This window comes from Rhincodon typus, chromosome 12 (assembly GCF_021869965.1).
Source record: "Rhincodon typus isolate 14 chromosome 12, sRhiTyp1.1, whole genome shotgun sequence".
Taxonomy (NCBI): Eukaryota; Metazoa; Chordata; class Chondrichthyes; order Orectolobiformes; family Rhincodontidae; genus Rhincodon; species Rhincodon typus.
This window is the reverse complement of record NC_063343.1, coordinates 63426399-63449364: the sequence shown is the minus strand read 5'-3', so window position 1 is coordinate 63449364 and position 22966 is coordinate 63426399. Positions and strand designations below refer to the sequence as shown.

Sequence of the window (22966 nt, the reverse complement as noted above, 5' to 3'; positions counted from 1 at the left end):
GAAGGGTCTAGGCCCGAAACATCAGCCTTTCTGCTCCTATGATGCTGCTTGGCCTACTGTGTTCATCCAGCTCTGCACGTTGTTGTCTCGGATTCTCCAGCATCTGCAGTTCCTACTATCTCTAGTTCAAGGGAAGTTAGGATAGACAACAGATGCTGATCGTGCCAGCAACGTCCACATCTGAGTGAATAAATTTTTAAAAAAAACTTCCGATCTTTGCAGGGTGAGAAAATTGCCAAATGAATCAAACATTTTCCAGAAAAATAGCGTGAGTAAGGAACTTGCTAAACAGGTTGCACAGGCGATTGGCACAGAGAAAGCAAAAGAAAGCACGTGAAAGGGAATGCACAAGAAAGCGCATGAAAGACAAAGGAACAGGAGCATACGTAATTAGGTGAGATGAGAAAGAAATAGGTTCATGTGTGACAGCCATCATGTGGAGGTGCCAGTGTTGGACTGGGGTGGACAGAAGTCACATGACATCAGGTTATAGTCCAATAGGTTTATTTGAAATCACAAGCATTCGGAGCACTGCTCCTTCATCAGGTGAAGTGAAGAAAAGCATACAGAATTTGAAGGCAGAGAGATCAAAAGATCATACAAATGGTGTGAGTGAAGTGTCTATAGGTTGAATAATAAGTCTCTGCAGGTGATCAAAAGTGTCAGAAGGTGTGAGTAAAGTGTCAAAGTGTCAACAGCTGAATAGTAGGTGAAGGGAATGACCTATAATCCAATTAATGGAGGCAGAAAGATAATTGCAAAAAATTAAAAATAAGGTGGTGTTGGAGACAATCTAAATGACTAGAATAGCCTGATAGATACAAGAGTCACATGCCAAGGGTCTAATCAAAGTAACAAGTAATCCAAAACTGTACAAACTAATTAAGGTAGAGAGATCATAAGTTATCAAGGCGATGGTGTTAAAACAGGATAGAAGATGATTTTCCAAATATACAACAGTATGGTTGGGTTACATGTAGCACAACATGAACCCAAGATCACAGTTGAGCCTATCTTCATAGGGAAGGAACTTGGCTATCAGTTTCTGCTCGGCGATTCTGCGTTGTGGTGTATCTCGAAGGCTGCCTTGGAAGACGTTTACCCGAAGATCAGAGGCTAAATGTCCTAAAGTGTTGTCCAACAGGTTTATTTGAAATCACAAGCTTTTGAGCACCGCCCCTTCATCAGGTGAAGTGAAGAAAAGCATACAGGCACAGAATTTACAGGCAGAGAGATCAATGGGCAAGGAGATGAAAAGATCATACAAATGGTGAGAGTGGACCTGTCCGCTGAAGTGTTTCCCAACTGAGAGAGGACACTCCTGTCTGGCAATTGTTGTGGGGTGTCCATTCATCCATTGCTGCAGCATCTGCTTGGTCTCGCCAATGTACCAAGCCTCGAGGTATCCTTGCCTGCAGTGTATGAGATCGACAACATTGGCCCAGTCATGAGGCTCTGCTGTGTACATGGTGGGTGGTGTTCCCACATGTGATGGTAGTATCTATGTCAATGATCTGGCATGTCTTACCGAGGTTGCCGTGGCAGGGCTGTGTGGTGTTGTGATCGATGTTATCCTGAAGGCTGGGATAGTTAGCTGCAAACAATGGTCCATTTAAGGTTTGGTTATCAAGTTATGAAGGTGGTACCATCACCTTGAAAATTTGTTATGATCTCTCTACCTTAATTAGTTTGTACAGTTTTGGATTATTGTTACTTTGGTTAGACCCTCAGGATGTGACTCTTACACGAATCATGTTATTTCAGCCATTTGGTTTGTCTCCAGAACCACCTTATTTTTAGATTTTTCACAATTATCTCTGCCTCAATTAATTGGATTATAGGTCATCCCCTTCACTTGCAATTTGGCTGTTTACACTTTACTCACAGCATCTAACACTTTTGAAGACCTGCAGAGACTTAATATTCAGCCTATAGACATTCCACTCACACCATTTGTATGGTCTTTTGATCTCTTTGCCCATTGATCTCTCTGCCTATAAATTCTGTGCTTGTATGCTTTTCTTCACGTCACCTGATGAAGGGGCAATGCTTCGAAAGCTTGTGATTTCAAATAAACCTGTTGGACAATAACCTGGTGTCATGTGACTTCTGACCATGTGTGACAGAAGACTGATATAAACCTGCCAGGCAAAACATACTTCTGTGCTTCAAAATATTTAAACGGTGCTTTTAATATATGAAAGCCTAAGGCATTTTAAAGACATCGATGGATCTCAAATCAACAGAGGAAGATTAAGAGTGAATCCAAACCTGAAAGAATCCAAAGTACTAAAATCAGAGTACCAAATACAGGAATACTACTAAATCTCCGTTATCCTGTTTCTTTTTTGACCCGGGCTTAAGCACGCAAATATGTAAACACATCTGTTTCCTTGTGTAATAAAACTTGCCACAACTGAACAAGGTGCTCGTGAGACCACACCTGGAGTACTGAGAGCAGTTTTGGTCCCTTTACTTCAGAAAAGGTACTATTTCACTGGAGGCAGTTCACAGAAAGTTCACCAGGATGATCTTTGGTAGGGAGCGAATGCCTTATGAGCAAAGGTTAAACAGATTGGGGCTCTACATTGGAGTTTAGAAGAATGAGAAATGATCTCATTGAGACATATAGGATACTTAAGCGGCTGGACAGGGTAAATACTGAGAGGATATTTCCCCTCATGGGAGAGTCTAGAATCAGAGGGCATACTCTCAAAACTAAGGAGCGCTGATTTTAGACTGAGATGTGGAGGAATTTGTTCTCTCAGATGGTTGAGCATCTTTGGAACTCCTTGCCACAGAGAGCTTTGGGACCAGAGTCTTTGTGTATAATTAAGGCTGAAATAGATTCTTGATCAGTAGGGGAACCAAGGGTTATGGGGGTGTGTACGTAAGTGTATGTAACGTGTGTCAGATCAGCCACGATCCTACTGAAAGGCAGAGCAAGCTCAAGAGGCCTACTCCTATTCCTTTATGATGTTAAAATACATTCTCTAACAATGATTGAAACAGTGCTCAGCTCACAACTGAATTCATCCAAAACTGCTGTCGTATCTCTATCAAATTAGGGAGGGTGACAAAGGGTATGAGACTTAACAGTTGAAGGTATGACCACTAATATTCTGCTGAAAGTTTGGTAAGTGTCCAATAAGCCAGAATCAAATGCAATGTTTGGGATGAAGTGGAGAAGTTATAAGGATAGAGCAGAAAAAGAGGGATAGGCATGGTGGAGTAAAGAAAGGATTATTATGAGACTTAGGAACGCAGATAACCTCTAGAACATTTAATAAAAATTACAATTAGTGAATAATGAATCAGTTGTCCACTCTTGAAAAATCTATTCTTGAAAGCAAATTTGTGCATTATTTTGATAGACTCTCAATATAGAGATTAAATATACATCATATTTGGTATTTTTTGCTGTACTTGTACATATTAGTGTCAAATACATTATACTTGTTCATTACTTTAAAACAAAGAAACAGCTGCTGTTAATTCCTAAGACATACCTCCAGCTGTTCTCCTAATGTTGTAATCATTTTTTATTTCACATTGAAAAACATTTTACGTCACTAAGAGTCATAAAGACTATGCAGCGCTGACTTGATCAACATAAAACTAGCAACTTTACAAGTATTATATTTAATTAGAGACTCAATGGACCTAATCTAAGTATAGCTCAGCAGTGCCAAATAACAAACCAAGTCCAACTCAAATTCGCACCACAGACAGTGAAGCAATTCCCTATTTATTGCAAGGAAGATTGAAGTTAATATGATGCTGGGCCATGTAGACACATTGGTTTAATTTCATCCCATGAAGTCACATTCAAGATGAATAGTGGCCCAGTCAGGCTGCAGGTAGACATATCTTTTTCATTCTCAGTATATTGATGTCAATGATGAGGCTCTCATTCATTGTGTGTCTCATTAAACAACAGAATGTCTCACTGGACCACCTTTGTATCATGCAGGCTAGTGGTGGAATTGAGTCATGTTGAGGCCCAGTCTAAGTATGGTAGGTTTCCTTCCCTCATGGACATTAGCATTTTTATGACCATCCAAACAGTTTTATGGCCACTTTTCACACAATCACAACCAGCCTTTATTTCCTGATTTGTGAAATCTTAAGACAAATTCTCAAAGCATTTCCAAGCTTAAGCACATCTACCAAAAGATTCAAGAACAGCTTCTTCCCCACTGTTATTAGACTTCTGAATGGACTGCTCAAGTTTCAAATTTAATGTCGATCTTGCACTTTGTGCATCTTCCTTGCAGCCGTAAAATTGTATTCCTCACTCTGTTCTATTACCCTTATGCACTTTGTGTGGTATCATCTGCCTGTACAGCACACAAAGCAATACTTTTCACTGTACGTAGGTACATGTGACAATTGTGAAACAAATCAACTCAAAAGGGATAGGATAAAAACTCAAACATCACTATTCCAATAACATATTTCTTGTATATCCAATTGTCTGATTTTTCTGAGCTAAAGGATCACCTACATCTTTTAGGGCAGATAGTGGCAAGCAATGTTTCCCCTTAATTATGATTTCCTATGCATGTTTGGCTGGCTGCATTACACAGTCTCTTAAAGATTGAGGTGTGCTACACATCTTACAAAGAAAGCTGCTTGTACGTAACCCATTTATCCCCTGCAGCACATTGTTTGCACCCAAATGAATGGCTCACTGAGCCATCCGAGTCATGCAAGTTGGTGGTGAAGTTTAATCGCTGAACGCTAAAACTGATCATGTGTGTCAGAGGGAAATGCTTTGAGCAGCTTGGGCTCTTCACAACTTCAAAATGCATAGCTGAGGGAGAAGTCTGCCACATCTCACACTGTCCTGCAATTTCTGGGAATGATAGATTAAGCCCTTGCCATATCAGGAATTTGCATTATATTTAGCATTGTACAACATTCAAAGATATGTCACACAAGCATTAGCAGCTAAAAATGGACATATTAGAATATTTAATGAGGTGGATTTTAAACGGCATCTTAAAAGGAAGAGAAAGAGGTGAAATAACTTAGGGTGGACATTGCCAATTGAAAATACAGCTGCCAATGGTGGGATGAATAAAATTAGGGTCATAGAGTCAAAATTGCAGAGACCTTGCCAGGTTGGAGCACTGGGGCAGGTGGTAGAGATGGAAACCACAGCAAGCAATCCAGAAAAAAAAAACCAGAATCCTTGAAAACTCCATTCTTAAAAAAATTAAAAATGATAAGAAAAAGAGAAGTTTTGCTAAAATAATACTTGGCATTAGTCAACCCACAGCTGGAATACTGCAAACAGTTTGGGCATCTTACGTAAGAAAAGTTATACTGACATTGGAAATAGTTTAGAGAAGGTTCACTAGGCTGATACTAGATAACGAGGGACTGTTTTATGAAGAGAGGTGGAGTAGATTGCACCAGTACTCATTGGAGTTTAGAAAAATAAGAGATGACTTGATTAAAACATGCAAGATTCTTCAGGGACTTGCCAGGGTTGATGGGAAAAAGTTTTGGGGGACTCTAACACCAGGGGGCATAATCTTAAGATAAGGGATCACCCATTTAAAACTCAGACCAGGAGGAATTTATTCTCTCAGAGGGTAGTGAATCTAAAGAATTCTTTATTGTGCAGGGCTGTGGTGCCTGGGTTATTAAGTATTTTCAAGGCTGAGTCGGACAGATTTTTAATCAGGAAAGGAGTCAGGGTTATGGGGAAAAGGCAGGAAAGTTGAGGATTATCAGATCAGCCATGATCTCATTGAGTGGTGGAGCGGACTTGATAGGCAGAATGGCTTACATCCGGCCCTCTATTTAATGGCCCTATGGTACGCAGTTTTAGTCTCTGTATTTAAGGAAGGACGTAAACACATTGCAGGCAGTTCAGAGAAGGTTTACTTAATTGATATCTGGAGCAGATTGTCTTCTGAAGACAGGTTGGATAGACTGGGCTGAATTTCCCCTTAGCGTAGGAGGAGTGAGGGGAGACTTGACAAGGTAGACACAGAGAGGACGTTTCCTCTTGCAGATGAGCACAGAACTAAGGGGCACTGTTTTAATATTAGGGACCTTTGAGGACTGTGATGAGAATATTTTTCTCAGAGGTTTGTGCAACTTTGGAATCCTCTGGCTCAGAAGGTGGTAAAGGCAGGGTCATTGCAGATTTTCAAGTTGGAGGTAGATAGATTATTGCAGGCAAGAGAATCAAATGTGATTGGATACGTGGAATTCAAAACACCAGTAGATCAGTCATGTTCTTAGTATATGGACTACTTCCGCTCCTATTGAATATTTGCAGTTAGGCTATTTAGAAATTAGATCAGCGTTCTCTTTCTTGCACACAGTAGTGGAAGCTTGAAACCCACTCACCCAAAAGGCTGTGGATGCTGCAATCAACAGCAATTTTTGAGAAGAGATTTTGGGGCATGAATACTAAGGGATGTGGAGCTAGGACAGGAAAATGAAGTTGCAATTAGCCATGATCTAACTGATTGACAGTATAAGCTCGAGAGGATGAATGGCCCATTTCTTTTCTTATGTTCCTAATGTATATTCATTAGGCAACCTCAGGCAGCACACTTACAGTGAATGAAACAATTTCACACTCGATACACTCAACACCTGAGTTCATAAATCTTCTTGAACATGTAACAGGCTGAGGCAAAGAACTCTCCTTGACTGGTTAAATACACGAGATCAAATTAACAGGAAAAAACAGAAACACAAAACTAGGAGTAGGAGGCATTGAAAGGAAATCCCTCATCAGGAACAAAGATACTGACTGCTGATAGCTTGCTAACAATTCACATCCCATAAACTGGTGGAGTACATGGTACAGATATCTCAAGGGACCAGACCAAATAGGAGGCACAGCATAGAAACATGTGGACCAACAAATCTGTGCTGGATTTTTGTACCCTAAACGAGCTTCCTGCTGCCTTATTGAATCTCACCCTATCAGCAGAACTCCCTACTTCTTTCTTCAATTTCTATAGTCACAGGAATTCCTTTTGTCAGGCCATTGAAATTTTAGCCCTGCAACACAGCCACTACATTAAAGCCAACATAGCACTGAAAACAGTGGACAGAACTGATTTGGACACTGAAGACAGAATCTTCTGTTAGTGATGGAAAACCAGCATCAGACTCACACCGCAAGATCCTACCTCTGTCAGTCAGGTGGTTCTGCAGTCTCTGGGGTCGGGGGTCCCTCCTCCCTTGACAGTGCTGGATAGAAGGCTATGGTTGCAGCCAGGAAAATAACCCTGGAGTCCCAGGATTCAGAAGTGAGGTCAGGTGTGGATATATGCATCGGTGTGTAGGTGTGCATGCATGCATGCATGTGACCATGTCGGTATGTGTGCGTGCGTATATAGGTAAGTGCATCTGTCATATATGTGTGCATGCATGTAGTTGTGCACGCTTGTGTGTGCATGTAGATATGCATGTGTCGATGTGTTTTTACATAGGTGCACGCAGAATGTGCGTGTTTCCAAGATTGGTGGTTGTGGTGTCAGAGGAAAGGGGGTGACAAGGATGGGGGTGGGCTCTCAGTGGCCACCTCCCTACCCAACGTGAACAGCCCCAATCATGCACTGACGCTCTTTGATGGAGAGGTCTCCCCTCATCACCTCCTGCCTGTCAGCTGTGGAAGGCCAAGGCCCTTTAGACGTCTTCAGTTGGTCACTGAAGGGTCTCAATTAGCAGTGCAAGTGGGAAGGCTGACAATGGATCTTTGTGCCTACAACCTAATTCCAGTGGAAGTGGGAAGGTGGCAGTAATTGGGATGCCACCATCCAGCCTCATTCTTCCCATCTCTTATTTTACCTCCTCATGGTCCAGAAGATTCTGCTGTCGTCACCACTGAGCTGACAGATAGGAATTTAGGAGCACATTACTTAAGTTCTATTTATCTAGTTGCCACCATCTTGCCACGAGTTATGAAGAGCTTCAAATCATTTTCGTAAATGCCAAGCTCTGACTCAGGAACTCTCTGGACTGTTTTAAACTCATTCCCAAATTAAACATGGCACCTCACAGCGCCAGAGATCTGGGTTCGATTCCACCCTCGGTGGCTGTGTGAAATTTGCACATTCTCCCAGTGTCTGCACGTGTTTCCTCCGGGTGCTCCGGTTTCCTCCCACAGTCCAAAGATGTGCAGGCTAGGTGGATTGGCCATGCTAAATTGCCCATACTGTTCAGGGATGTGTAGATTAGGTGGGTTATAGGGGGATGGGTCTGGGTGGGATGCTCCGAGGGTCAGTGTGGACTTGTTGGGCAAAGGGCCTGTTTCCACACTGTAGGAATTCTATGATGATCTATGATAAGTGGGTACAATTACAATATTTAAAAACAAACATTTGGATAAGTACATGAGTAAGAAGTGTTTGGAGGGACATGGGCCCGGATCAGGTAGATGGGACTAGTTAAGTTTGAGATTATGTTCAGCATGGACTGGTTGGACTGAAGGGTCTGTTCTCTATGAGTCTATTATCAACATCCTGAGACAAGAACAGGACTGGTGAGCGGTCTCGAGAAATGTAGTCCCTGCTGTAACATACAAAATGCAGCAGCAAATTTGTGCCCAGCAATTTACCACAAACAACAATGTGAGAACAAGTGGTTAATCATAACTACTTGATATAGTTTTGTGATGATTTAGGAATAAATATTAGCCAGGACATGGGGGATAATTCCCTGCTCTTCCTCAAAATTGTGCAACAGGAATCACCTCAACCTGAGTGGGGATGCATAGCATCTCATCCGTAAGGCAGCACCTCGTTTTTTGTGATTAAGTCTTTGGTCTCTGAATCAGAAAGCTTTGTGGTCAATATGCTACCAACCAAGCCACAACTGATACCTTTACAGAATGGATAGGGAGAAACTGTTTCCAGTGGTAGGTGGGTCAGTTACAAAATGAGTCAGATTTAAGGTAACCGGCAAAATAAATAGATAGATGTGTAAAGTCTTTCATTACATAGCAGATTGTTATGCCCTGGAAGGCACTGCCCACAAACAGATTTAATAAGAACTTACAAAGGATAATTGGATATATATATTTTAAACAGGGAAAAAAAAGACTTGTGGAAAGCGTAGGGGAATAGAACTAATTGGATAGCTCTTTCAAAGAGCCAAGTATTCATCATGATGGACCAGTTAGACTCCTCCTGTACAATTACATAGGATACAGGGCCCTGAAGTGGGCCAATTAGTCTATTCCAGTGTTAATGCTCCATTTAAGCATGCTCCCATTTAATCTACTATTGTAGCCATTCATTTTTTTTTCCTCAAACCTCCAATAAATTATTCCAAACCTCCCTGCCTCTTATTTTTCCAGGATATTTCTAAAACCTGTGCCTTCAACCAAGACTTTTAAGGCTGGTGGCCAAAAACTATGTTCATTGGTAGCAATTCCCATTTGATGACATCTCTGTGAACCAAATTGGGATGATTGTTAAAGATGCCGTTTAAATGCAAGTTCTTAGCACTCTGATCTAGCAACAAGTTATAAATAGGCTGGATTCCCAATACAGACAGTGATGCCAATTTGGACATAGTGGACACACATTGTTTTTAATTAGATCCTTTACACTAGAAAACCAGTGGAATTATTGAATTATCTCCGAATAAAGGTTCACTAGTTGGGCAAATTGCAGATATAGGGAATGGAAAATATAATCAAAAGAAACTAGGATTTAATCAAGACGACATGAGCACACTAGCTTATAAAACAGTAGCCACACAATAAACAAAATCAATCCATCACAGCTATCATGAGCCTGAACATTTTATTATTCAATTACATAATCAATAGACTTTCAACTACCCAAATATTAAATCTATTTTATACATTTTTTAAAAAATCAGTATAAAACCATTTAGAAAATATAGGACTGCTTAGCAAACATGAACATTACAGCATGTATAAAATCTCATTCAGATATTAAAGACTTCCCAAAATCATTTTGAGTTAATTATCTCATTAATGTAATAGTTTACCAGCTACAAGGATATTTAGAATAGTTCAACCAATTCAAGTAATACTGTTAAGGCATCAGTGTGGTTCATTTCACAGGAACACAGCTTATTAGACTCTTTCCTTAACTGTTCAGGGACTGAGGCAGGAAGTATCCCCAAATATAGGATCAGAATCAGGTTTAGGAAATTCAACAGCCTCCCTGACTTTCAAAAGATTTGACATGCGTTTGAAAAACAAATTGGTCTACACAAAAACACAGATTTAAATGTTGTTGCTCAGATATCACAATAAAATGCTCCCCATCCACAACTAAACAGCAAACACACCCTTTAAAAGCAAACAAAACTTTCAGAGTATAGGGACAGTAGGAGGAATAGGTCCGATAACATTTCTTCCTATTTAACAGGATCATATCTGATTGGCAACAGCTTGTCCTACAACACAACAAGAATGTCTTCAATAAACATCTCGGAGCATTTCCTTCCCTATTTCATATCTCTTATTTGGCCAATTCCAGCCACATCATATCCTAGAGGTTTTTTCCCCCCCACAGTATGGGCAGGAAGACCTACTGATAATCACTTGGGACCTCAAGAGCTAATGGACAAAAAGCAAATCTCATTGTATCTTCCTGACAGATTTTTGTTGTGTGTCTCCTGGAACAGCGTTCCAAATTTTAGTGCTCTGCTTCATGCCAGGAAGGAAGGAAGCCAGCTGGGTTTGGTGACCAATGTGCTAGAATTAAGGGCTGCCCTGACTACTTTGAACAAAGCTGTCTATCCAACACTTCCTCACGTTGTGATCTGCGCCAAAAATTATATTGCTTTTCAAGAAAAAACCTAGCGCCATACAATTTTCTACACCTGTAAGGTTAACACTGTGGCTTTGAGTGGAATGTTACCAGGTCGAAACAAATCCACAGATACTGTACCTTGACAATACATAAAAAAAGCAACATAAAATCATTTTTCTTACATTGGTGAAAACATGGCAGCATTCAAGATTGTAAAGCATGTAACACAGAAAGAAATTAATTCCAAAAGGATGAAGAAATGGGAATGCTGTAGGAAAAATGTTGTGAAACTTGAAATGGTTCAGAAAAGATTTAAAAGGATGTTGCCAGGGTTGGAGAATTTGAGCTACAGGGAGAGGTGGAATAGGCTGGGGCTATTTTCCCCGGAGCGTTGGAAGCTGAGGGGTGACCTTACAGAGGTTTATAAAATCACGAGGAGCATGGATACGGTGAATAGCCAAGGTAGTTTTCCTCCCCCAGAGTAGGGCAGCCCAAAACTAGAGGTATTAGGTTTAGGTTTAAGGTGAGAGGGGAGAAGATTTAAAAGGGACCTAAGGGGCAACTTTTTCACGCAGAGGGTAGTGCTTGTATGAAATGAGCTGCCAGAGGTGGTGGTGAAGGTTAGTACAATTACAATATTTAAAAGGCATCTGGATGAGTATCTCAATAGGAAGGGTTTAGAGGGATATGGGTCAAATGCTGGCAAATGGGACTAGATTAATTTAGAATATCTGATTGATATGGATGAATTGAACCAAAGGGTCTGTTTCAGTGCTGTATGTTTCTATAACTGTAAATGAAAAATGTCAGGAGCTCTCCATTTCAGCTGGGGTTCACTGGATATCACTCTCACCTTGGAGTCAGAAGGTGCTCGATTAAGCCCCATTTCAGGGATTTGAGCACAGAATTGAGGCCAATGTTCCCAGTAAAGCTCTGAGTGACTGCCACACAGACAGCGTTGACACCGTTCAGATGAAATATTACAATCAAGTTCCCATCTGCTCTCTCATGCGAATGCAGAGGTTTTCACTGCACTAATCAAAGAAAAACAGTGGCATTTTCCCCTGGTTTTTTGGCCAATTTTGCCCCGACCTAATAGAATCATAGGACAATGCAATATCTTAAACTGATTATCGAGCCATTACCTCATTGTTGTGTTTGGGAACTTGCTGAGCACAAACTGGCTGCCACCATTCCTCCATGTCAACCATTACTATACTTTAAAGTATGTAAAGCACTTTAGGACATCTTCAGTCCATGAAAGAATCGACAAATATATGGGTTATTTCTTTATTATTCTGTCCAAAAAATGTAACAACATTCCTTTCATTATTGTTTCAGTGTTGGGTGTTAAATCCCTTGACAGGAGAGTTTGGGATAATAAAATCCCTAGTGTGGAAGCAGGCCATTTGACCCATCGAGTCCATACTGACCTTCCAAAGAACATCCCATCCAGACCCACCCCCTTACCCTGTCCCTATAACCCCACATGTCCCATGGCTAATCCATCTAACCTGCACATCTGTGGGCACTATGGGCAATTTAGCATGGCCAATTCCACCTAACCTGCACATCTTTGGATTTTAGAACAAGAAATAAGAGTTCTAAAATAAGAAAGGTGGCCATTTAGGGCTGAGGAAACTGTATTTACTCAGAAGGTTGTGATTCTTCAGATTTCTCTAACTCAGAAGGGACGGCTACACTGATGTCAAGTACATTTAAGACCGAGACTGAAAGAGCTTTAGACACAGAGGGAATTAAAAGATGTAGGGATGGGGTGAGAGACAGTATATACATAAAGTTCAAACATGATGCTAGTTAATGGGAGAGCAGGCTTGAGGGACTGAATGGTCTATTTCTGTTCCTATTTCTTCTGCCCTTACGAAAGATTTTACTTTTAATGCCTGGCCCTAAAAATGTAGTTGAAGTAGTACATCAGGCATTGCAAGAAGGCTATTCTAAGCTTGTGCTTGTAAATGGAATAGAAAATTCAGATGAGACAATTCACTATTTATTCATTTTGACAGTATTCATCTGAATGCTTACCAATAAATCCCAGCTGGGAAAATTCCAGGATCATCCACTCTTCAGATGGTTGCTGCAGTGCAAAATTCTTCATTGTGCTTAAATAATTGGGTCTCACCACGATATCATCTTCCAACTAAATGTGAAAAGGAAGCAGAAGTTCGCACTTCAGTCAATAACTTTGCATAGGTGTGATGATTAACAGCTGTTACCTGCAGTAGGTTTAACAGAAACATTAGTTGCTAACATGATTCCAGTAACTTAAAAAAACTGTTGGCATGGATCTGTTGCAGAATCTGTAAAATTCCATGTACTTCGTTACATGCATGTGTGTATTTGTTTGTGTGTTCAGGTATGTGTGCACAGGTATCAGCCTGAAACCTGATTTGTACATAGACCAAAATGAAAAGTCAACCATAGGTGGGCAAAGATTGCACGTTGAACAAAAGAATCACTGAGCATCTGGAAAAATACCATATGGGTTATTAGACTCCTTCTGGTGTTGTGTCCATTGAAACCAAATTAAAATGAAATTAAAATTAACAAGATGACCATTTTAAATTTGCCTACTCACATTTTTTTTGGATTTTATAGTGCAGAAAAGGGACCATTCAGCTAGTCTATGCTAAATTAGAGTCATACAGCACGGAAACAGACCCTTCGGTCCAACTTGTCCATGTCAACCAGATATTATAAACTAATCCAGTCCTGTTTTCCAGCACTTGGCCCATTTACCTCTAAACCCTTCCTATCCATGTACCCGTCCAGATGTCTTTTAAGTGTTGTAATTGTACCCACCTCCACCACTTCCTCTGGCAGCTTGTTCCATACACACAACACACTCTGCATGAAAGCTACTCCTATGGTCCTTTTTAAAATCTCTCCCCTCTCACCTAAACCTATGCCATCTGGTTTTGGACTGCCCTACCCTGGTAAAAGAACTTGGCTCTTCACCCTCTCCATACCTCTCACAATTTTTATAAACCTCTATAAGGTCACCCCTCAGCCTCTAACACCCAGGGAAAATAGCCCCAGCCTATTCAGCCTCTCCTTATAGCTCAAACCTTCCAATTCCTGCAACATCCTTGTAAATTTTTTCTGAACCCATTCAAGTTAACAACATCTTTCCTACAGCAGGGAGACCAGAATTAAATGGAGTAGTCCAAAAGTGGCCTAATCAATATCCTGTATAATTAAACATGACATCCCAAGTCCTTTACTCAATGCACTGACCAATGAAGGCAAGTATGCCAAACACCTTCTTCACCTACCTGTCTACCTGTGGCTCCACTTTCAAGGAATTATGCACCTGCGCCCTTCATTTGGCAAAACTCCCCAGGGTTGTACTGTTAACTGTACAAGTCCTGCCTTACCTCACATTTATCTAAATTAAACTCCGCCTGCCATTCCTCAACCCATTGGCCCATCTGATCAAGGTCCCATTGTACTCAGATATCCTTCTTCACTGTCCGCTACACCACCAATTTTGGTGTCATCTGCAAACTTACTAACAAAACCTCCTTTATTCACATCCAAATCATTTATATAAATGACAAAAAGCAACGGACCCAGCACCGATTCTTTTGATACACAATGGTCACAGGCCTCCAGTCTGAAAACCAATCCTCCACCACCACGCTCTGTCTCCTACCTTCAAGCCAATTTTGTATCCAATTGTCAAGCTCCCCCTGGATTCTAACCTCACAAACCAGTTTATCATGTAGAACCTTGTCAAATGCCCTGAAATCCATATAGACAATGACTAACTTTCTGTCTTCAATCTTCTTTGTCACTTCAAGAAACTCAATCAAGTTAGTGAGACACAGTTTCCCAAACACACAGCCATGTTGACTATTCCTAATCAGTCTGTGCCTTTCCAAATGCATGTAAATCCTGTCCCTCAGATTCTCCTCCAATATCTTACCCACCATTGACATCAGGCTCACCAACCTATAGTTCCCTGGTTTTTCCTTAGCACCTTTCTTAAATAAAGGCACCACATTAGCCAATCTCCAGTCTTCAAGCATCTCACCCTGGCTATCGATGATAAAAATATGTCAACAATCACTTCCCTAGCTTCCACAAAATTGTTTGTCTATGCCAAACACAATTCAAAATGCAATTCTGGATGAACACAGCAGGCCAAGCAGCATCATAGGAGCAGAGAGGCTCCTGGCCCCATCCCCGCCTCTTCGACCTGTTTGTTTCCTCTCCACCTATCCTCTCCTCTATCCCTCTTCTATCCGCCTCCCACTCTCTCCCTATTTATTTCAAAACCCCCTTCCCCTCCCCCTTTTCTGATGAAGGGTCTAGGCCCGAAACGTCTAGGCCTCTCTGCTCCTATGATGCTGCTTGGCCTGCTGTGTTCATCCAGCCCTGCACCTTGTTGCCTCGGATTCTCCAGCATCTGCAGTTCCTACTATCTCAAAATGCAATTCACTGGCCCATATTTGCCTAGTGACTTCATACTGTATTCTTTTCCACATATTTATCATATTTTCTCATGAAGGGAAAGCAGTAAGAACAGTCAGATGAGCTATAGAGGGTACAGGACTGTGCTATTTCTTAAAAGGAAAGATAGATATGGGGAGAGCAGTCTTTTTAAAAGGAAATGAAATTGCAGTGGGAAAAGTTCTGTATTTGAAGAAAAGCTGCATTTATTGAAGTCATGTTCTTTTATGTAATAGCATGAATCAAGTCAAAGGTCAATACCTAACTCAGATATTCAGGTTAAAGCGTCTGGTAAAACGGCATTGATATTTTATAGGGTGTCTATGAATTTCCTCTTAAGTTTCAAGTGCTTCACTACCATGAGATTATAAGATATAGGAGCAGAATCAAGCCATTCGACCCATCCCGAGTCTGCTCCGCCATGCAATTCTGGCTGATATATTTCCCAATCCCATTCTCCTACCTTCTCCCTGAAACCTTTGATCCCCTTAATAATCAAGTGCTTACCAGTGCTTTTCCCAAGAAAGCACTGCATTTAGAAAACAAAGGCAATAACATTTCCCGGGACCTTATAAAATTTTGACAAAGGGGGAAAAGGTTTAGGGAAAAATCAGTATTTTTTTTCCCTCAACGTCTTATGATGATCTGGAATGCACTGCCTTAAAGCAGGTTCAATAATAATACTATCAAAAAAAAAAATACGATTAGTACTAATATTTGAAAAACCTGCAGGGCTATCAAGAAGCATGTAGTGGGAAATGGACTAATTTCTCTTTCAAAGAGCTAGCAGACACAATGGATCAATGGTCTTCTGCTGTGTTGTTTCATTCTGATTGCTATCATCTTGTAATGTAAAAAAACTAAGTGAATTTTGTAAAGATCTTCTGGGCACATTGTAAATCACATCACTGAAATACTACGAACAGGGTCACTGGTGCTTGAAGATGGTGTTCTTTGTAAAGGATACCACTTTAGATTCTTGCTAAGTGCTTGTCAAAAACAATGTTAATACATTAGCAATTTGGCAACAACCTAATTGCTGCCTGAAACATTTTCAATGGGCAAATCAATACATAATTGACCACAAGGTTCCTGCGAACTATAAACCAGCTGCTACTTGGGGCTGGAGCCTGTTTCTTGCTTTGCTATGATCAATAAAAATTTTCATCCAACTAAGCCAGCTTTCTCTAAAGCAGGAGTTACAAAGAAATTAGTGTGTGTGAGCTGTCTTACCTGTACATAATATGTGCCCTTCAATTGAGCATACATCATTAAAAAGCAATAATCCAGGTTCTGCTTTGTTCGCCATCTGAAATGAAAAGAAAATATTCCAGTCCCTCTCTTGATATTGAGATCTGCATTCTGTCTTGATGCACTCTGAACTCCCTTCCAGAGTAGCTGACTGTAAAACTATAGATTTCAACCGCAGAGAATGGCTTTGAGATGTTCTGCAAAAGCCATCCGATAACTACATCACAACTCCATTCATTCTGCTTTGTTAACAAAGCAGCCCAATTATAGTAACAATTCTCATTTACACTGTGCAACCAACAAAACATCAGACAGTGTAATCAGACAAAAATAGACAACAGATTAATTCACACTGTGTAGTCCAGACCTACTCCATGACCCCACAGTTGTAAGCCCAAGGGAAAATCCACTTTGCATGACATGTGGCATGTAATATTCGCACCACACTCGGGTGCCAAGTTACGATCATCTTGAATAACAAAACAAAGCCACTTCTCCCCAATCTTTATGGAAGACAAGTTTTCCAGGCCACTAACGTTTTTAAGGCATAACAAAACACTGCTGAATCCACCTGCCATGCAACATTCCATCCCAAAGCATTTTGGAGATTATCAAATAAAATTTGACAGAGTTACATAAGGATATATTAGGGCAGATAAGTAAATGCTAGGCCAAATCTTAAGTTATTGAAAATAAAACATGGAGACAGGCATGTAGAGTGCGCTTCAGGGCCTGAATTCAGGAAGCTGAAGGTACAGCTGCCAACAATAAAGCAATGAAAATCAGGGATGGTTAAGAGGGTACAATTGAAGGAGTGCAGAGCTCATTGAGGGCTGTATGGCTGGAGATGTTTACTCATATCCTGGATGAGTGCAGTTCCAAAAACACTCGAAGCTTGACACCATGCAGGACAAAGCAGCCCGCTTAATTGGCACCACATCCACAAGCATCCTTTCTCTCCACCGCTGATGCTTAGTAGCAGCAGTGTGTACCATCTACCACAGAATTTCTCCAAGGCTCCTAAACAGCACCTTCCAAGCTCATGAACACTTCCATCCCAAAGGACAAGTACAGCAGGTACGTAGAAAAACCATCTGTGAGTTCCCCTCCAAGTCATACACTATCCTGACTTGGAATTATATTATTGTTCTTCCAGTGTCGTTGGTCAAAATCCTGTAATTCTCTCCGTACTGACATTGTGTTACCCGCTACAGTGGTTGAAGAAGGTAGCTAACCACCACTACCTTCTCAAGGGCAACTGGGGAAGTTCAGGGGGGAGGGGGAGAAGAGAGAAAAAATATCACCTATGCCCATTCTTGTAAGAAACAGTCACTAAGAAATCCAACACGGAATGTAGGAGAAACTTCTTTAATGTGAAATTTGCTACCACAGGGAATCGCGGAGTTGAATGCTACAGACACATTTAAGGAGAGATGCATAAACACAAAGGAGAAAGGAACACAGGGTTATGTTGCTAGGATTAGATAAAGGCAGGTGGGAGGAGGCTTACATGGGTCATCAGCATTGACCAGCTGCACTGAATAGTCTGCTTTTGTGCTGTTAAATACTTTGAAAGGTCACTGGAGGATTAACTCCTTGGTCTCCTGAAGGAGAACACTTTAATCATTTACAGCTTGAATTTCATTGCTGACTTAAAGGTTGTGTCAATCTCTATCCATAACCTCTTGAATTTTTAACGTTCAATAGTATGAAGCCTTGATCTGGTCTCTGAACAATCTAAAGAGTATCAAGAGAGTATTAAAAAGAAAATCCTACACTGATCACTTATCTTTTTGCTGTTTGAAGGAACTTGTGGTACCAAATTGGCTATGTGTGCCTAAACAAACAATAGCTCTCTGTACTTCATAAAAATTCATTGGCCACGAAGTACTTTGGGACATCCCAAGAATATGAATGGCATGATATAAACAAGAGATAGTAGGAACTGCAGATGCTGGAGAATCCGAGATATAAACAAGAGTTATTTTTCTTACTTGCATTCTTGCAGTCTCCAAAAATAAAACTAACGCTAGACACCAACCACGAGCTAAATTTTTATTTTTGAGGTTGGGCGGCCTTGGGCCTCAATGAAATTCTTACATGATCAGGAATCCTAAGGATAATCTAGCCAGATATAGCCAAGGAGTACACCTTGACCTTTAGCCAATGGCTTCAGATATTAATCAGTCGTATTTATGTATTAGAAACTGATGCCACTGTCTCCCGCTCTCACCTGTTTACTCAAGTCTGCAAAGGTTGGTAGTATAAATACATTCTTTGGATTCAGCTAGATTTACCTGACCCGCTCTTTGGGATCACCAAACGTTTCTTTCAGATGAGAGAAATCAGGATAGTAATTCACCGAGGGGGCAATGACTTCAAGCAGACCCGACTGAATTTCATTTGGAAATCTGAGGAGAAAAAGAAGTTAAAATAATTAAAGGTTTGATCTGCACAGAAAAGATTTAAATAGCTAATTCTATGACACATGCCATGAGTTACAACTACACCAAAAGGTCTCTAAAGTTGTCCAATTGCAGAATTGAAGAAGGATTGCAATATCATAGGAAACATTTTACAAAATTCCTGTCCACATAAACTCCACATCCCCCAATTCCTTTCAGTTCCAAAATCCATCCCAGTGTTGAATATACTCAATATCTGAGCATTCAGATTCTCTGAGGTTGACAATTCCAAAGATTTGCAATGTTTGGGTGGGAAGAAATTTTTCCTTATTTCAGCATTCAATTGCTGACCCCTTATCCTGAGAGTACAACCCCAGGCTCTTGAATCTTCAGATAGGAGAAAAAGGCTCTTAGTATCTACCCTATCAAGTCCCCCAAGAATTGTATATATTTCAACCCGACCATCTCTTATTCTCCTACACTCAAAGCAATAAAGGTCTATTCCACTCAATCCCTCCATAGGGCGTCTCTCTCATCATGAAATCAAATTTGCAAATCATGCTGCACCCTCACTCAATACATCCTTTTTTTGGGAAACTAGAACTGTACACATTATTCCAGGTATGGTCTTCCTCAAGTCCTATGTGCAAGATTTTCTTACTCATACTCTGAACTCCCTTTTGGTGAGCATATCATTTGCTTTCATAATTCCCTATTGTTTCATTCTTCCTACTTCACACGTGTCCACATTACAGCCCTGCTTAACCAGATAATAAAAGCATTTACATTCCTGATATTTACACTTTAAATGGAACATAGAATCAATGGAGAAAGTGTAAAAAAGGTTTAAGGATGGTACTAGGATTTAAAGATGGGAGCTATTGGAAAGACTGAACATGTTGAGGTATATTTCTTCAGAAAAGTTGAGGCTTAGAATATATCAGAGATGGCCTTAAAATTAACAATGGGTTTTATCAGGGGAGTTGTGGAGAATGTGTTAACTTGTGGGAGAATCCAAAATTAAGGACCATAAATACAAGACTGGGTGGGATTACAGATATTTTCTTAACAACCTGTTCAGAGACGTTATTATACATCTCTGGAACAGGCAGGATTTTAACTTGGACCTCCTCGTCCAGAGGTAGGGACACTACTACTGCAACACAAAAGCCCAGTATGGTGGAATTATATGAGGAGGCCAGGCCCCTTGCACACTGGTGCGTGTGGTGCATGTGCATGTGCGTTTGGTTGGTGGGGGGGTGGAGAGTGGAGGTGCTCACCTTCAATTTTTTTGAGTGTCTGCCCTATAATTGGTTCAAGGTGCGGCTTGTCTCCAGGGAGAAGTTACACATCATCAAGCTGTCAGCCAATCAAGGCTGGCAGTTCTGCATACCTACAGCACCAGTGGGCACTGCCAATATGGTCAAGCAGGTGAAGATCAGTCATAGATCTGTCTTTCAGGTATGTTTGCCTGCAGTAACGGACTGAGACAGGTGAAGGTGGATCTGGAAGGAGGGAAAAACTGTGGGGAAACAGCCTCTGACAGGTACCAGGGCCTTCAACTAACCAACAGCTCTCAAGTTTAAACCATTAAACATCACCCACTAAATCACAGAGGCAACAAGACAAAGCTCTTAAAGTCCACTTATGGATCCCCACTTGGCCAAAGCCAAAAGACCCTTTTCAAACTCTCAAAATTGAAGAGGCGTGGGCAGGCAGATAGACTCCCTAAATTTACAAGTCCATGTGCCTCCTTTCCCACCCATGGGTGATCTATAAAATGGAGTCATTGTCACTATTAAATTCATTGAGGAAGAGGGGAAATTCCTTTACGAGATGGTTAGCATAAGCTAATACAGGAAGCATCTGAAGCAAATTGTTTAGTTTACAAAGGAGACCACAGCACAAGAGAAAAGCAAATAGAAATATTTGATGAAAGGCTGAGATGGAGTAGATGGAATGGGAGAAGACTTGCGTGGAATATAAATACATTTGAGTAGTTTCCTTGTTGCATTTTCTACATGACTATCCTGTCAGGGTCATGTCAAACAAAAACCTAACGACACTTAAAAATGCCATGCTTCCATTCAAACACCAGCGAGAGGAGGTGATGAAACATCAAAAATTTAGAAAAGAAGAATCTTACATTTTCATTTACTTAAACAAATTCCTAGAAAACAAAGCTATGTTTAAAATTCTTATTGTTGCAATATGAATGGATCTTATGCAAACAGCAATTCTTTGGATGAGAACATATGCATGCAGATTATCAGCATGTCTCTCAGTGTCCCACTTGCTGGCAAACGAATTGCTTACACTTGAAAATTTTGAAACAGTCCTACACACGGTCTTGGATTCAAAATAGCCAGCCACTTAGATCTCATGTCTCGAGGTCAGGAGTTGACCCTTTCTTACAGTGGGAGGACCCTAATGTGTTGCAACAATAAAAGTGATACATGAACCAGAAATTGGGACTTGATGCCTGAATACAGATGAGTTATTTAAATCATCAGAAAGATAGACTGATCAACAATCCCAAACAAGGCTGAACAGGTTTAGTTTACAATTGTTCATTGATAGTCTGACTCCTCATACTTGGACTGAATTCAGCATCCCTGCTCATTCTGAAAAATGACACTTGAAAACAAAGTCCTGCCTGCCCTCTGAAATAAAAAGTACAAAATCCCTCGGCACTATTTGGAAACAGAAGCAGAGCTCTTCTCAGTGTCAATATTTATCCTTCAACATCACCAAAGTCAGATGATCTGATCATCATCACATCACTGCTTTTTGGAAGTTGTTGCACATAAATGGCAGTTGTGGTTCCCTAATGGGAAGACTTCTAAAAGTGCTTTATTTAAAGAAATGCACTTCTGCACAACCTGAGGTCATACAGGGTACTATATGTAGGTGCTACATGTCGTCAAAAAATTCTACACTTACAAGAATAGCTTGAAGACTGGAGATTCTTTGGTCAGTAAGCCATTAAATCAGAGCAGCAACAGGATATAGCTCTTAATTAAGTATTAATGCCCACAGAAGGATCTCAACTTGGCCAAAACCAAACTACCCTTCTCCACACCTCTCAAAATTGCAGAGGAGTGGGCAGGCAGACACACTACCTGCTTTCATACCTTGTCACCTAAAACAATATGGGCAGCAATTACATTAGAACACCCTCCAAGTCACATACTATCCTAACTTAGAAATGTATCATCCTTCCTTCACCATCATTAGGTCAAAATCCTCGAGATCCCATTTCAAACTGCACTGTGCGCGTATCTATGCCACACAGACTGAAGTGGTTCACGGCAGCTCACCATTACCTTCTCAAGGGCAAGGAGGATTGGCAATAAATCTTGCCCTTGGTTGTGATGACTACATCTTGAGGATGATTTTTAAAGTGAACACATCAAGATTAAGCTGTCTCTAGTTAAAACTTCCCAGTGTTAAAAATATCTACTTTTAAAGATTACCCAGTGAAAAATATCATGCTAGCTCACTAAACAACACAGGATAACTCCACAAGAACCTGAAATTTTTTTTAACGTCATGAGACACTCACACTAATAGGAACTTATTGATCCATGCAGTGAAAGCTGGTTGTCCAAACAATTGCAAACTACGTTTTTGTGGATGACTGAGAATTTCATATAAAGCATCAACTACATCAGACATACGAATGATGACTTTACGAGCAAGAATAATCATATTGAATGTGCAATTTAAGAAACAATTTTTTAACGTGAAAGAAATCTTATTTTTAAAAAGGTTATGGGTTAGAATGACAGAAAATATTTGGAGAAAATATTTCAGTGATTTAGCTCATCTTTCTAAGAAGTGAGGAAATGAAATTCTCAGTCAGTTGGCAGAAACGTAAGACGACTGAAAGAGGATCAACCAAGTTTCCCTGGAAGATCAAGAAGAACTTGGGAGCAAAAAATGTGAATGTAAGTAATGTGACATTGAAGTGAAAAAAACCAAAAGAACCATGGATGCTGTAAATCAGGAACAAAAACAAAGTTGCTGGAAAAGCTCAGCAGGTCTGGCAGCATCTGTTAA

The 22966-nt window shown here is 40.5% G+C and overlaps 1 protein-coding gene across 1 annotated transcript in view; it reads right to left on the bottom strand.

The window, feature by feature from the left end:
* Positions 1–22966, bottom strand: part of mgat4b (alpha-1,3-mannosyl-glycoprotein 4-beta-N-acetylglucosaminyltransferase B) — a gene marked incomplete at its 5' end in the record, with an annotated part of 84926 nt that overhangs the window by 31566 nt on the left and 30394 nt on the right. The window contains 3 exons of the mRNA XM_048603485.1: positions 12819–12933; positions 16482–16557; positions 18797–18910. Of these exons, the coding sequence (XP_048459442.1) occupies positions 12819–12933; positions 16482–16557; positions 18797–18910 (305 nt within the window). The remainder of the gene's footprint in view (positions 1–12818; positions 12934–16481; positions 16558–18796; positions 18911–22966) is intronic.